The sequence below is a fragment of the Coregonus lavaretus genome (assembly GCF_964263955.1).
Source record: "Coregonus lavaretus genome assembly, chromosome: 28".
NCBI classification, from domain to species: Eukaryota; Metazoa; Chordata; class Actinopteri; order Salmoniformes; family Salmonidae; genus Coregonus; species Coregonus lavaretus.
This window is the reverse complement of record NC_140015.1, coordinates 7,892,004-7,906,727: the sequence shown is the minus strand read 5'-3', so window position 1 is coordinate 7,906,727 and position 14,724 is coordinate 7,892,004. Positions and strand designations below refer to the sequence as shown.

Below are 14,724 nucleotides of genomic sequence, written 5' to 3'. Positions count from 1 at the left end.
CGCTGCCCACGTTCACCTCCAGCACGCTGTGCGTTGTCAGAAGGCCAAAGCTGACCGTCACCGCAGTGAGGCCCCGGTCTTCGTACCGTGGGATCGGGTCTGGCTCTCGACCCGGAATCTGTCCCTCCGCCTGCCCTGCAGGAAGCTGAGCCCGCGGTTTGTGGGGCCGTTCAAAGTCCTGAGGAGAATCAATGAGGTCACGTATAGGTTATTACTTCCCCCTGATTACCGTATTAACCCCTCGTTTCATGTGTCTCTCCTCAGGCCAGTGGTGGTTGGTCCGCTCCAGGAGTCTGAGGTGTGGGAGGTTCCTCCACCTCTGGACATCGAGGGGGCCCCAGCGTACTCTGTCCATTCCATCCTGGATTCGAGGCGTCAGGTGGGGGGCCTTCAGTACCTCGTGGAGTCGGAGGGGTATGGTCCGGAGGAACGGTGCTGGGTCCCGGTGAGGGATATCCTCGATCCCTCCCTGTTGCGGGATTTCCACCGTCGCCATCCTGCTCCGCGTACTCCTGGCCGTCCCCAGCTGCTGGGGGGGGGGGGGGGGGGGTACTGTCACGGCTTCCGCCGAGGCTGCCTCACCTCCATTGTTCGGGCAAACTTCGGAGTTCGTCGTCACCGGCTTACTAACCACTGCCGCCCCAATTATCATCATCACATTTGTCTTGTCTTGTCAATCACACACACCTGGTTCTAATCCCCTCATTAGTCCGTGTATAAGTGTTCCCTCTGCCCCCTTGTCCTTGTGGGTGATTGTTTGAATGTGAGAGTAGTGTAGCTCGGTGGAGCTACTCGTACCATTTTGTTGCCAGGGTAGATATTTCCCCTGTGCCTATGTATTGTATGGAGATACCGTTACAGTGTATTGCCAGAGTAGATAGTTTCCCCTGTCCCTGTTTCGTTTGTCGCTATTCAAGCGTATTTTGTGTAACGAAGGAATAAACTCTGTATTCAGTGATTACCCTCCTGCGCCTGACTCCTTCCATCACACTCATCACACACAACTTGTTTATGTATCAGAACCCAGCCCTTTCGCACCAAAGCCAGCAAGTGTGCGATAAATGAAAATAGCACAAATATGTCTGACACAGCCCTGAACATATAGCGCTACCACCTGCACTTAGATTTACTATTGGGTTAGGTTTGTTAAATAGAGCCCTACAGTGCATTTGGAAAGTTTTCAGACCTCTTGACTTTTTTCACATTTTGTTACATTACAGCCTTATTCTAAAATGGATTGAATAGTATTTCCCCTCATCAATCTACACACAATACCCCATTATGACAAAGCAAAAACAAGTTTTTAGAAATGTTTGCCAATGGAAATATCACATTTACGTTAGAATTCAGACCCTTTACTCAGCACCTTTGGCAGCGATTACAGCCTCAAGTCTTCTTGGGTATGACGCAACAAGCTTGGTACACCTGTATTTGGGGAGTTTCTCCCATTCTTCTCTGCAGATCCTCTCAAGCTCTGTCAGGTTGGTTGGACAGCATCGCTGCACAGCTATTTTGAGGTCTCTCCAGAGATGTTCGATATGGTTAAAGTCCGGGCTCTGTTTGGGCCACTCAAGGACGTTCAGAGACTTGTCCCAAAGCAACTCCTGTGTTGTCTTGGCTGTGTACTTAGGGTCCTTGTCGTGTTGGAAGGTAAATCTTCACCCCATTCTGAGGTCGAGCGCTCTGGAGCAGGTTTTCATCAAGGATATCTCTGTACTTTGCTCCGTTCATCTTTCCCTCGATCCTGACTAGTCTCCCCAGTCCCTGCAGCTGAAAAACATCCACACAGCATGATGCTGCCACCACCATGCTTCACCGTAGGGAGGGTGCCAAGTTTCTTCCAGACGTGACGATTGGCATTCAGGCCAAAGAGTTAAATATTGGTTTCATCAGACCAGAGAATCTTGTTTCTCATGGTCTGGGAGCCCTTTAGGTGCCTTTTTGGCAAACTCCAAGCGGGCTGTCATGTGCCTTTTACTGAAGATTAGCTACCGTCTGGCCACTCAACCATAAAGGCCTGATTGGTGGAGTGCTGCAGAGATGGGAGAACCTTCCAGAAGGACAACCATCTCCACAGACAAACTGGAGCTCTGTCCGAGTGACCATCGGGTTCTTGGTCACCTCCCTGACCAAGGCCCTTCTCCCCTGATTGCTCAGTTTGGCCGGGCCGCCAGGTCTAGGAAGAGTCTTGGTGGTTCCAAACTTCTTCCACTTAAGAATGACGGAGGCCACTGTGTTCTTGGGGACCTTCCATACTGCAGTCATTTTTTGGTATCCTTCCCCAGATCAGCCTTCACAACAATCCTGTTTCTGAGCTCTACAGCAATTCCTTCGACCTCATGGCTTGGTTTTTGCTCTGACATGCACTGTCAACTGTGGAACCTTATATAGACAGGCATGTGCCTTTCCAAATCATGTCAAATCAATTGAATTTACCACAGGTGGACTCCAATCAAGTTGTAGAAACATCTCAAAGATGATCAATGGAAACAGGATGCACCTGATCTCAATTTCGAGTCTCATAGCAAAGGGTCTGAATACTTATGTAAATAAGGTATCTATTTTTTTGTTTTAATAGATTTGTGTCGATTAATGAGGATTTTTATTTATTTAATCAATTTTAGAATAAGGCTGTAATGTAACAAAATGTGGAAAAATGGAAGGGGTCTGAATACTTTCCAAATGCATTCCATTAACAGGGAGATGTACAAATATTGAATTCTAATTTAATTGCAATTCAAAACATTCCAAACAGTTCAATTTCAATTCCAACATTTGAAGATCCAATTCAATTCAAAATTTAAACAATGTAAATTCTCCACTTCATGAGTGAATTCAATAACTGAATATGACCCCAATGCTGGTTTAAACCCTCCAAAATCATGTTAGTTAGATAAATATGCCCGTTTTAACTTTATCTGGTTTGCCATTCCAAATAAAATGACATTTTTTTCTCGCATGACTTGAAAGAGGATTCTAGACCATGAATAAATATGTAAACGGCAATATCACTAGAGAATTAATCAGGTGTTATCCTCTCCGCAGTTTCAAGATCCTGTTTTGCTACATTTTCTATCAAAGTTAATAATTGCAAAATTGCTCAACTTTTCCGGGATATGTACACAAAGCACATCAACTTTTAACCTTGAAGTCACAGTTGTGTGAGACTAGAAAGTAGACATGAGAACTGGAAATGAGTCCTTTGTTATAGGTCAGTTTGATTATGTGACTGTCTAACAAGTCGCTCGTGAGCGATGTTCATGGAGACCAAAATGCACAAATTAGCCAGTTAAAATTGCATTGCAGACATTAATGTATCCAATATATAAATAATAGCCTATTGAAACAAGGCTAGGCTAGACAGAGACAATATCATACTGTATTTGTAAAAAGCAGAAGGCACAGAGACAACAGATACCTATCTATATATATATAATCGATTGTTGTTCATGTAAGGCACTTGAAAGACCTTCCTTTATGACAACTTAGTCACTGTAATACACAAAGACTCACCTAATGCCATAAAGAGTAGAATTGTCACCATCTTTATCCTTGTAATGTCCTCCAATATCAGCTAGTATTCTCACCAACACTTGGCAGTAAATGATTGCAATATTTACCCCAGATTTAACTGCTTTTAAGTTACAAAACAATGGATGAACAAAACAAAAATTCAGAGGAACCAAAATTGAGAGTTAAATTACCATGCTCTGGCAATGCTACCTCCATGTACAAGAGGTCAATGTGTGACCTTCCAGACACTTTCCAGTATTAGCATTACCATGACAGAGAAGAGCGGTACACTGTCACAAAACAGGAAATCCCAGCCCACTAGTCTCTGGTCTGGTCGCTGATTCCACTAAACTGCGTGTGCACACAACACTGAACTCAACACCACAAACCCCATTTGTTTTATTTTTTAAACCAAGAATATAAGACGCATAAAACACGACGATTGAGCTATATATACAGTACCAGTCAAAAGTCAGGTTAGGGCATATATATAGCTCAATCGTCATGTTTTATGAGTCTTATATTCTTGGTTAAAAAAATACAACAAATGGGGTTTGTGGTGGAATCAGCTTAGTGGAATCAGCAACCAGACCAGAGACTAACCACATCCTGTTTTGTGACAGTGTACCGCTCTTCTCTGTCATGGTAATGCTAATACCGGAAAGTGTCTGGAAGGTCACACATTGAACTCTTGTCCATGGGGGTAGCATTGCCAGAGCATGGTAATTTAACTCTCAATTTTGGTTAATCAGAATTTTTGTTTTACTCATCCATCGTATTGTAACTTAAAAACAGTAAACTCTGGGGTAAATATTGCAATAATATATGTACACTGTATATACTCTACACACTGAGCTTACAAAGCAATAAGAACACCTTCCTAATATTGTGTTTTGCCCTCAGAACAGCCTCAATTCTTCAGGGCATGGAGCCTACAAGGTGTAAAAAGCGTTCCACAGAGATGCTGGCCCATGAATGCTCCCAACAGTTGTGTGAAGTTGGCTGGATGTCCTTTGGGTGGTGGACCATTCTTGATACAGACGGGAATCTGCTGAGCATGAAAAACCCAGCAGCGTTGCAGTTCTTGACACAAACCGGTACACCTGGCACCCACTACCTTACCCCATTCAAAGGCACTTAAATCTTTGTCATTCACCGTCTGAATGGCGCAAACACACAGTCATGTCATAATTGTCTCAAGGCTTAAAAATCCTTCTTTAACCTGTCTCCTCCTTCATCTACACAGATTGAAGTGGATTTAACAATCAGTAAGGGATCATAACTTTCACCTTCATTCACCTGGTCAGTCTGTCATGGAAAGAGCAGGTGTTACTTATGTTTGTACACTCAGTGTATTGTCTAAACTAAATTGAGGGGCCAATAAGGAACCTATAAATAAGTCCCCCCACAAACATAAATTGTAGTATAACCCTTAAAGGGTTTCTGAACTTTGTATTTGTTCTTGTAACGTGACCTGCTATAGTCCCAGGCCCAATGAAATACTGCTCTTAAAGTCCCACCACAATCTTCTTTTCAGCATAATGGTGGACCCACCCCCAGTTAAGAAACATTTAAAAACACACAGACAGGGTTCTTTATTAAATGTTATTCTCTTTGTCCAATGATCTGACATAATCAAAACAGTTATTTATTTTATCCCCAAATCCTGGTTGTGCATCTGATTGCATTACAAGTGAGAGTGCCGGGGAAAAAACAGTTGTGCGTTGTGATATTGGCTGCAGTGAGGTTGGCCACGAGCAGCGTTCGATCCATTGTGAAGGACAGATCCACTCCTACTTAACAGCAGAGTCGGTGGTGTTGTGGGGAAAGGAGATGGGTAGGTAAGTTACACTAGTGTGTGTAAACAGTGGTTAGAGGTGGGGGAATAGCTAGCCTGATCCCAGATCAGTTTGTGCTGTCTTGACTCCTTTCTCATTGTCATGCATTGGCAAGACAGCAGAAACTGATCTAGGGCAAGGCTAGGGAATAGCTAGGTACTCGGATGTGTCACAAGAGTACGGAATGACAGACCGATAAATACTGATAGTGTTTAAACAGAGGCAGTTGCGTTGTTGTGATAGATAAAGAAATAGAGAGGTGCTGATACTGTGAAACAGACTTACAGAGGCAGTGCTGTTGTGTTGTGGGGGGGGGGGAGTAGAAGAGAGATAGGAAACATGTATACATACAAAGGCAGTGGTGTTGTGAGCATACTGATATTGTGTCACAGAGTTTACATGGACATAGATAGATACACCCTACTGACAATGTGCTACATAGGCAGTGGTGTTGTGAGCATAATGGTAACGTGGTACAGTTTGGAACTGACGGTGGGGGGTAGTGGGAGGGCATAGATATTGACAATGTACTACAGTACAGAGGCAGTGGTGTTGTGAAGATAGGTAATGCGTTACAGAGGCAGTGCTGTTGGGGGGCAATACATACACTATCCAGACATGGAATGAGGGAGGGACCACCTTGGGAAAGGGGGGAGAAGGGGATCACGGAGTTGTTGGTCATTAAATTGTCATAAATCTTTCCTTTTTATTTCAGGTGAAGTAGAAATTCAACTGTCTTTACTGGTTGTCAACGGCTATGGTGTTGCTAGAAGTCAGTCCCTTCCTTAAGTGGTCTAAACAGTTGATCAGTGATCAATGCCTTCACTTCAGATACCAAAACAAGAACAAAAAGCAAAACATAAAAGGCTTTGACAATGTCAAAAGGGCTAGACTTCATGTACTTTAAAAAGAAGGAATACATCTTACGTACATTATGTAATGGCTGGTATTTTCTTACAGATCATCTTCATTACTCCACAACGACTTGACTCTAGATCATAGAAACACTACGTTTTATTTTATTTTTCTCCCATGAAAAATAAAATACTGTAAACGGAACAAAACAGAGTTGCCAACCCAACCTGGTCCTATTTGTGTTTTGTGTGTCAATTTGATCCAATCTGTGAACGTGACAGTGCAAGAGGTCTAGTGCATAAAGTGAATTGCATCTGAAATCGTGTCATCATTTTTGTTCTACTTCTCTATTGATTTGATAGAAAAACACACATTTTCACTGTGACTACTTAGTGTGCCGATTTTCCTGGGTGAAACCAAGATAATAAAACACTAGGTCTGGGGAGGTGGGGGTTAGGGGGGAATCACAAATGCATCTATGTTCGAAGAACAGTGAGAAAAAAACAGGAAAAAAGATAGCAACTCTTCTTTTATGCATCATTCCACTTAGGACAATTCAAATTGCAATCATTACTTTTTCAATATATATATTTATATTTCCATATATCTTTTGTAAGAAAAAAAAAAAAGTTGTAAAGCAGAAGGAGAGACAGGCCCCCTATCCGAGACCCCCGTTAGCTGTCCCTGCCAACATTTAGGGATGACTCGTGCCCAATGTCCAGCTGTCTGTCTGTCAGTCTGTCTGACTAGTTTCCTGCAGAAAGACGTGCGTCTTGTCTACCCCATTACTCCAAGTCTGACGGGCACTGAGCCTGAACTCCTGTCCAACGTCTTGAGGGGGAGAGAGAGGAGGAGCAGAGTCATCACTGAGGAGAGTAAACAGAACATCTCAGATTAAACTCCTTGTGTGGCGGCTGCTGATCCCTGCTGCTGGTTCTGAGGCATGTCTATGGTGGTTTGTAGGGTGGGGGGGGGGGGGTTGGGGGTGATGGAGATAGTGCCATCCAGGTGAGATGGGACCCCCCTATTGTTCAGTCAAGAATGGGTTCGGGTTCGGCCCAGTTTTAATGCTCGGACTGGGGCTGAGATAGGGGGACGGCTGTCTGTCCATTGAGGCCTGCGTGTCCTCAATGTGTCAAAGTCCGTCCTGGTTGGGCCCAGGTCTGGCTCTTTTCCTAACCCTGGTTTGTCACAGTGTGGGAGTCTGTCAGCTTGCTGGCTCCGTCTGTAGTCATGCCTTCTGGCTGTCTCTGCCTGGGGGGTGGCAGTGGACCCCCGTCTAAGGGGAGGGTGCAGGCGGGCTGCTGCGGGCTGAGCTGGGGGACAGGCTGGGGCTGCAGCTGCCTGGTGGGGCCCCTCCTCCGCTGGAGCGGCCCCCGCTGGCCCCCTGGCCCTCCAGACCCTCTGAGTTCTCCAGCATCTCCTGGATGAGTGGGGGCATGGAGCCTGGGATCTCCATCTTCAGAGTGATCACTCGCTCCGCTCCTGGAAGAGGAGAGGGAGGGAGAAGAAGAGAGAGGCAGAGAGAGAGGGTCATTTGTTATGTGTTCCACAAGATTCTGTCACTACAGCAAAATGTTGTATGTAAGACCCTAAATAGTCATCTTCAAATAAATGACACATGATATAGATATAAATGGTAGTATTGTTGCACTGAGACTAGGGCCGGATTAATGCAGGGGTTTACAGGGGCTGAAGTCCCTGGGCCCAAGCCCGTAGGGGGCCCAAGCGGCAAAAAACTAAAACAAATATACAACCACAGGAGCCAACTCTCAATGAGGGCATAATTTAGCCACAGATTATCAATAGTTTCAAAAAAATTTACTGTCGATTAAGTCACAAGCAGAGTGGTTGGGTTAAATTCGGAAGACACATTTCAGTTGAATGCATTCAGTTGTACAACTGACTAGGTATCCCCCTTTCCCTTTCACATACAGGTAACTGCCAAAACAAAGGAAACACCAACATAAAGAGTCTTAAAAGGGTGTTGGGCCACCACGAGCTGCCAGAAACCTCTTCAATGCACTTTGGCATAGATTCTACAAGTGGACCTAAACCCTGCCAGGAACATGCACACCATAACATATACTTTGTATCCCTCATTTACTCAAGCATTTCCTTTATTTTGGCAGTTACTGGTACGTCTACAGTCGGGAAGGCCGCAATTTGGGCAGCATGCGCGCCAAATATCAGTGTTGGGGAAGGTACAGTTTACCAAGCTACCAATGACTTCACACTGGAAGAAGTTTAAGCTACACTAAAGCTACCCTATAAAAAAAACAACGCAGTATATAGGCGTGCTCTCTCACCCTTGGCGCTGATGCTCCTGAGGTCAGTGATCTTCATCAGCATCTTGGGGAACATGTGTGGTTTATGAGGCCTCCTCTTCCTCACGTAGATCTTCAGAGCCTCCAGTAGGGGCTCCTGGAGCACATCCACCTTGTCTGCCTGCTCCAGATCCTGACGGTCTACACACACACACAGAGAAAAAAACTATGAAAAACACATCCTTAATACCCAATCTATATGCTCAAAAAGCGCGTCCAACAGTGGCACGATTCACACATCAGCATGGTAACAGTAGCTTCACATGAAGTATTTATTAGGCAAACTCCCATTTTCACACTAGTAAAACACACAGCTGACAAACACACTAGTTCCTATGCCACAGCTGAGACTTGCTTGTACTCTAAAACAATGACAATTGGCCTCTTGGGATCTCAACTCCTGGCTCTGATAGGAGTGCAATGCTGGATTTGAATCTGAGCAGTGGTGCAGTACCTCCACAAAGCAGACAGATGCCGCTGAGAAGGCCGGTCTCTGCGTCGTCCATCTCCAGAGGGAGGAGTGTTTGGGCGAAGGCGAACACCAGGTCTGTGAGCGGGCCGAAGCCTGCGTTGTGCATCTGGGTCCTGTTCAGGGTCAGCCCGTCTGAGAAGGTCATGGTGTCCTGGTCTGGAGTGTACCGTGTGCATATCCTCAGAATCTGAGATGGAGGGATTGAGAGGTAGAGAGAGGGAAGGAGGGAAGGAGGGAGAGGGGGAAAAGGAGGAAGGAAGTAAGTAAGTCTTGCATGAGCTTTGGTTGGGGCGAGCCGAAATGGCTCATCGAAGCAGATCTCCTGTTTCTGTAGCGTGAGGCAGCTTGATGGACAAGTAAACCCCCAAGACAGGATGCTAGTCTATCACAGGGCCTTACCCCCAATCTATCTCCTTAATGCTGAGTGCCAAGCAGAGACGCATTGGGTCCCATTTTTTTGTTTAGGACTCGGACCGGGGATCGAACTCCCAACCTTCCAATCTCAGGACGGACACTAACCACAAGGCCACTGAGTTGATTGGAAAGGGAGGGGGAGCACAAATATATTTTATACTGTTGTTCACTTTCTGTAGATGTTTTACTGTTTATAATACATGTATGTATGTCCTAGTGTGTGTGTGTGTCTATGTCCTAGTGTGTGTGTGTTCTCACCAGTATGTCCAGACAGGCAGCCTTGAGCAGGGTGATCTGGTCAGCGATAGTGAGGGTGGTGAAGCCTGGCAGATGCTTGGCAAACTCCACCGTCTTGATGATACACTTAGTGGACAGCTCACTGAACTTATCCCACAGGTTCACGTCTAGAGCCACGCGGTGCTCTGCACTGTTATTCTATAGGAAGAGAGAGGGAGATACATATAGGTTAGTCTGTGATTCTACAAATACATCGGTTGATATGTTGAGAGCGCAAGGAGTGCGTATGTTTGTCAGTGTTTGGTATACCCAAACATGTTCGCAGAGTGAGGGTAATGTTTCTGTGCGTGTTTGTGTAACTTGACAGTGTGTGTGTGTGTGTGCATGCGGGTGTGTGTATAATTCACCGTGGTGTATTTGCCCAGCTGACAGAGCGAGGGAAACGTCTCCTTATGGGCCTTGCGGACGCGTTCGATCATCTGCTCTGTCTCGGTACTCAGCACGTAGATCTCCGAACACTCTGGCTTCTTCTCCTCCTTCTTCTTCTTGTTCCTGTCGTTCCTCACCGCTGAGAGAGGGATAGAAGGAGATGAAGAAATGGAGGGAGGGAGAGGGAGAGAGAGAGAGAGCGAGAGAGAGAGAGAGAGAGAGAGAGAGAGAGAGAGAGAGAGAGAGAGAGAGAGAGAGATCCTTTGGACTCAAATGGCAATGTTTGGGGATGCGTGAACATTAACGCCTCCAGGTCAACCTCACAATCCTCACATTGCATGCCAGAGACAACAAAGAGACAGTCAGAAAGATGAGCGCTATCCCTGAGACCAGACACTACTGGAAACCCAAATGCTGATAAACTGGGACATTGTGTGGTGGGGGAATATCTACGTCCACCACTAGATGGAACCATATACTACATTTTCCATCCTCACCCTGGCACAGAGACAGAGACGCAGAGAGAGATAGAGAGAGAGACATGCACAGAGAGGTCAGAATCTGTTCTGAGGAACAATAGACAGGAACATCAAAGAGGGCGAGTGATATATAGAAAAAGAGTGAAAGGGGAGAATAAAACAATGTGTGTGCCGTGTGTTATGTGAGAAATATGGCAGCGGAGAGGAGAGGGTGTGAGTGAAATGTATGTGGGAGAGAGAGAGGGGGAGAGAGCTGAAGTGCTTTGACGTGACAGTGTAAAAAGAGTTTAAGAAGGAGAATCTGTGTGCCGCTGATCTGGCACAATACAGACAGGTAGACATTGGAGAGATGGGAGTAACTCTCTGCCTCCAAACAGTATCAACACAAGCACACAAACAAGTGGATGTGACACACATTTGTGTGAACACACCCCAAACACACACCAGCAGGCACACACACACTCTCTCTCCCTTTCTTTCCTCTGTTTGGCTTCTACCTTCCTTCCCCATCTCTCTACATTCTGTCCATCCTCCTCTGGCAGCTCACTATATCCCCACATGTAATATCTATATCTTCTCACTCTAATATGAGCTGCCAAATCAAGACAATGACACATAAAACAGAGGCAGAAGAGAGAGAGAGAGAGAGAGAGAGAGAGAGAGAGAGAGAGAGAGAGAGAGAGAGAGAGAGAGAGACAGAGAGCGAGACAGAGAGAGCGAGACAGAGCGAGACAGAGAGAGAGAGAGAGAGAGAGAGAGAGAGAGAGAGAGAGAGAGGGAGCGAGACAGAGAGAGCGAGACAGAGAGAGAGAGAGAGAGAGAGAGACAGAGAGAGAGACAGAGAGAGAGAGAGAGGGAGCGAGACAGAGAGAGAGAGAGCGAGACAGAGAGAGAGAGAGCGAGACAGAGAGCGAGACAGAGAGAGAGAGAGAGACAGAGAGAGAGCGAGACAGAGCGAGAGAGAGAGAGAGAGAGAGAGAGAGAGAGAGAGAGAGAGAGAGAGAGAGAGAGGATTGAAAAGAAGGGAGCCATGATAAATAAGATGCTCTCTTTCCTCAGGGCAACGTAGCACTGTTCTCTATGTGTGTGTGTGGTGTGTGTGAGATACTGTTGTTCCCCAGAGACAGAGCTGCCAGCATGGACCCAGAAAACACAACCTAACGAAGCCATTAAATAACTATTAGCCTGGTGCTCCAATCAGTCATGGCACACACAGACACAATGGAACTGGAAAACGGAGACCCCCCCCCCCGGGTGCACGTTTTGGTTTTTGCCCTAGCACTATACAGCTGATTCAAATAACCAACTCATCATCAAGCTTTGATTATTTGAATCAGCTGTGTAGAGCTAGGGCAAAAGCCTAAATGTGCAGGACAGAGTTTGGGAAACCCTGGTATACATGACAGTCCCCTGTAGTTCAGTTGGTAGAGCATGGCGCTTGCAACACCAGGGTTGTGGGTTCGTTTCCCACAGGGGGCCAGTATGAAAATGTATGCACTCACTAACTGTAAGTCGCTCTGGATAAGAGCGTCTGCTAAATGACTAAAATGTAAATGACATGTGATAATGACATGTGCATCCGCTTGTTGTGAGTGTGGGTGGTGTGTGGTGTGTGTGAGGGGAAGTGAAGGTATTTGAGAGAGACTTAGTAAATAGCATCAGTGTGTGACCCCCTTTCAGAGATAAGAGTCTTAGTGGTCAAATAGGATGACAGGTTGACCGAGATGTCAAGGTCGGGGCACAAAGGTCAATCAAGAGGGTTTAAAACAGCCCTGGACACACGCACAGCCCAGCTACACATCTCAATATAGATCCCAATTTAAACATTCACACACCCTACAGCTGATTTTATAAAATAAATTAAAAATAAAAAGCACCAAAACACACTGTGCCACTTCTCAGGTGTAGTAACATACTCCCCACCACTAGATGGCAGTGGTTGATTTCCCTAGCGGACTCGACTGGGATGAATGTTGCTATGAACCAGCGGCTCGGAGCACTGAGGAGGATAACTCACTTACAGGGGGCCTAGAGGATAAAGTGCTAGGAGATTGTTTTAGCGCTTAGCCTCATGGAAGCCTATAGGGGGATATACAGTGTGTGTGAGCATATGTGTGGTGGATGTATGGGAGGGCATGACCCAAGGGAGGGAAGCCATCATGGGGTATGGTGGGTTGTGCATTATTGCTCCTTCATATAAAAACATCTTGAAATGTATTGGAACTGACTGCCTCGCCTGGTTCACCAACTACTTTTCAGACAGAGTTCAATGTGTCAAATCGGAGGGCCTGTTGTCTGGACCTCTGGCAGTCTCTATGGGGGTGCCACAGGGTTAAAATCTCGGGCCGACTCTATTCTCTGTGTATATCAATGATGTCGCTCTTGCTGCTGGTGACTCTCAGATCCACCTCTACGCAGACGACACCATTTTGTATACATCTGGCCCTTCATTGGACACTGTGTTAACAAACCTCCAAACGAGCTTCAATGCCATACAACAATCCTTCAGTAGCCTCCAACTGCTCTTAAACACTAGTAAAACTAAATGCATGCTCTTCAATCGAACGCTGCTTGCACCCGCCCGCCCGACTAGAATCACTACTCTCGGCGAGTCTGACTTAGAATATGTGGACAACTACAAATACCTAGGTGTCTGGTTAGACCGTAAACTCTCCTTCCAGACTCACATTAAGCATCTCCAATCCAAAATTAAATCTAGAATCGGCTTCCTGTTTTGCAACAAAGCCTCCTTCACTCATGCTGCTAAACATGCCCTCGTAAAACTGACTATCCTACCGATCCTTGACTTCGGCGATGTCATTTACAAAATAGCGTCCAACACTCAACTCAGCAAACTGGATGTAGTCTATCACAGTGCCATCCGTTTTGTCTCCAAAGCCCCATATACTACCCACCATTGTGACCTGCAAGCTCTCGTTGGCTGGCCCTCACTACATATTCGTCGCCAAACCCACTGGCTCCAGGTCATCTATAAATCACTTCTAGGCAAATCCCCACCTTATCTTAGCTCATTGGTCACCATAGCAACACCCACCCGTAGTATGCGTTCCAGCAGGTATATCTCACTGTTCATCCCCAAAGCCAACACCTCCTTTGGCCGCCATTCCTTCCAGTTCTCTGCTGCAAATGACTGGAACGAACTGCAAAAATCTCTGAAGCTGAAGACACTTATCTCCCTCACTATCTTTAAGCATCAGTTGTCAGAGCAGCTTACCGATCACTGTACCTGTACACAGCCCATCTGTAATTAGCCCACCCAACTACCTCATCCCCATATTGTTATTTACATTGTTATTTATTTTGCTCATTTGCACCCCAGTATCTCTATTCACACATCATCTTCTGTACATATATCACTCCAATGTTAATACTAAATTGTCATTATTTTGCACTATGGCCTATTTATTGCCTTACCTCCATAAGTTACTACATTTGCACACACTGTATATATATTTTCTATTGTGTTATTGACTGTAGGTTTTTGTTTATTCCATATGTAACTCTGTGTTGTTGTTTTTAATCGCACTGCTTTGCTTTATCTTGGCCAGGTCGCAGTTGTAAATGAGAACTTGTTCTCAACTGGCTTACCTGGTTAAATAAAGGTGAAAAAAAAATTAAAAAAAAAATAATAATAATATCACTTTTTGTCATGTCAGTGTGTGGTGCTTTGAAAATCTACTTCGGGAAGACATTTCTTGGGAGACAGTATTCACTCAGAGGAGACAGGCACACACATACGAGAGAGAGAGAAACATATGTTTCCCATGCCAATAAAGCCCCTTAAATTGAATTGAAATTGAATTGAGAGAGAGAGATAACAGTACTCACACTCCTTGGACATGCCCACTTCTAAACACTTCTGCAGGCGGCAGTACTGGCAGCGGTTGCGGGTGACCTTGTTGATGATGCAGCCGTTCTCTCGGTGACAGGTGTACACCATGTTCTTCTGGATGCTTCTACGGAAGAAACCCTGAGAGGAGAAGAGAGGTCGGGTGTTACATTTGCTTTATTTGCTCATAAAAAAATAAATAATAATAATTAAAAACAAAAGAAGCGGGAGAGAAGGGGAGAAATATTGCTGTTATGTTCTTGTTTTGCTTTGACAATATACACCTATGAATGACATGCTTTGATGCCAA

The 14,724-nt window shown here is 45.4% G+C and overlaps 1 protein-coding gene across 1 annotated transcript in view; it reads right to left on the bottom strand.

The window, feature by feature from the left end:
- Positions 1-5,089: 5,089 nt before the first annotated feature.
- Positions 5,090-14,724, bottom strand: part of LOC311103299 (retinoic acid receptor alpha-A-like) — a 48,241-nt gene continuing 38,606 nt past the window's right edge. Inside the window, exons 3-8 of the mRNA XM_084144834.1 lie at positions 14,414-14,555; positions 10,064-10,224; positions 9,678-9,854; positions 8,988-9,192; positions 8,516-8,674; positions 5,090-7,691 (exon numbers count right to left, since the gene is read on the bottom strand). Of these exons, the coding sequence (XP_084000960.1) occupies positions 7,486-7,691; positions 8,516-8,674; positions 8,988-9,192; positions 9,678-9,854; positions 10,064-10,224; positions 14,414-14,555 (1,050 nt within the window). The 3' untranslated portion in view covers positions 5,090-7,485. The remainder of the gene's footprint in view (positions 7,692-8,515; positions 8,675-8,987; positions 9,193-9,677; positions 9,855-10,063; positions 10,225-14,413; positions 14,556-14,724) is intronic.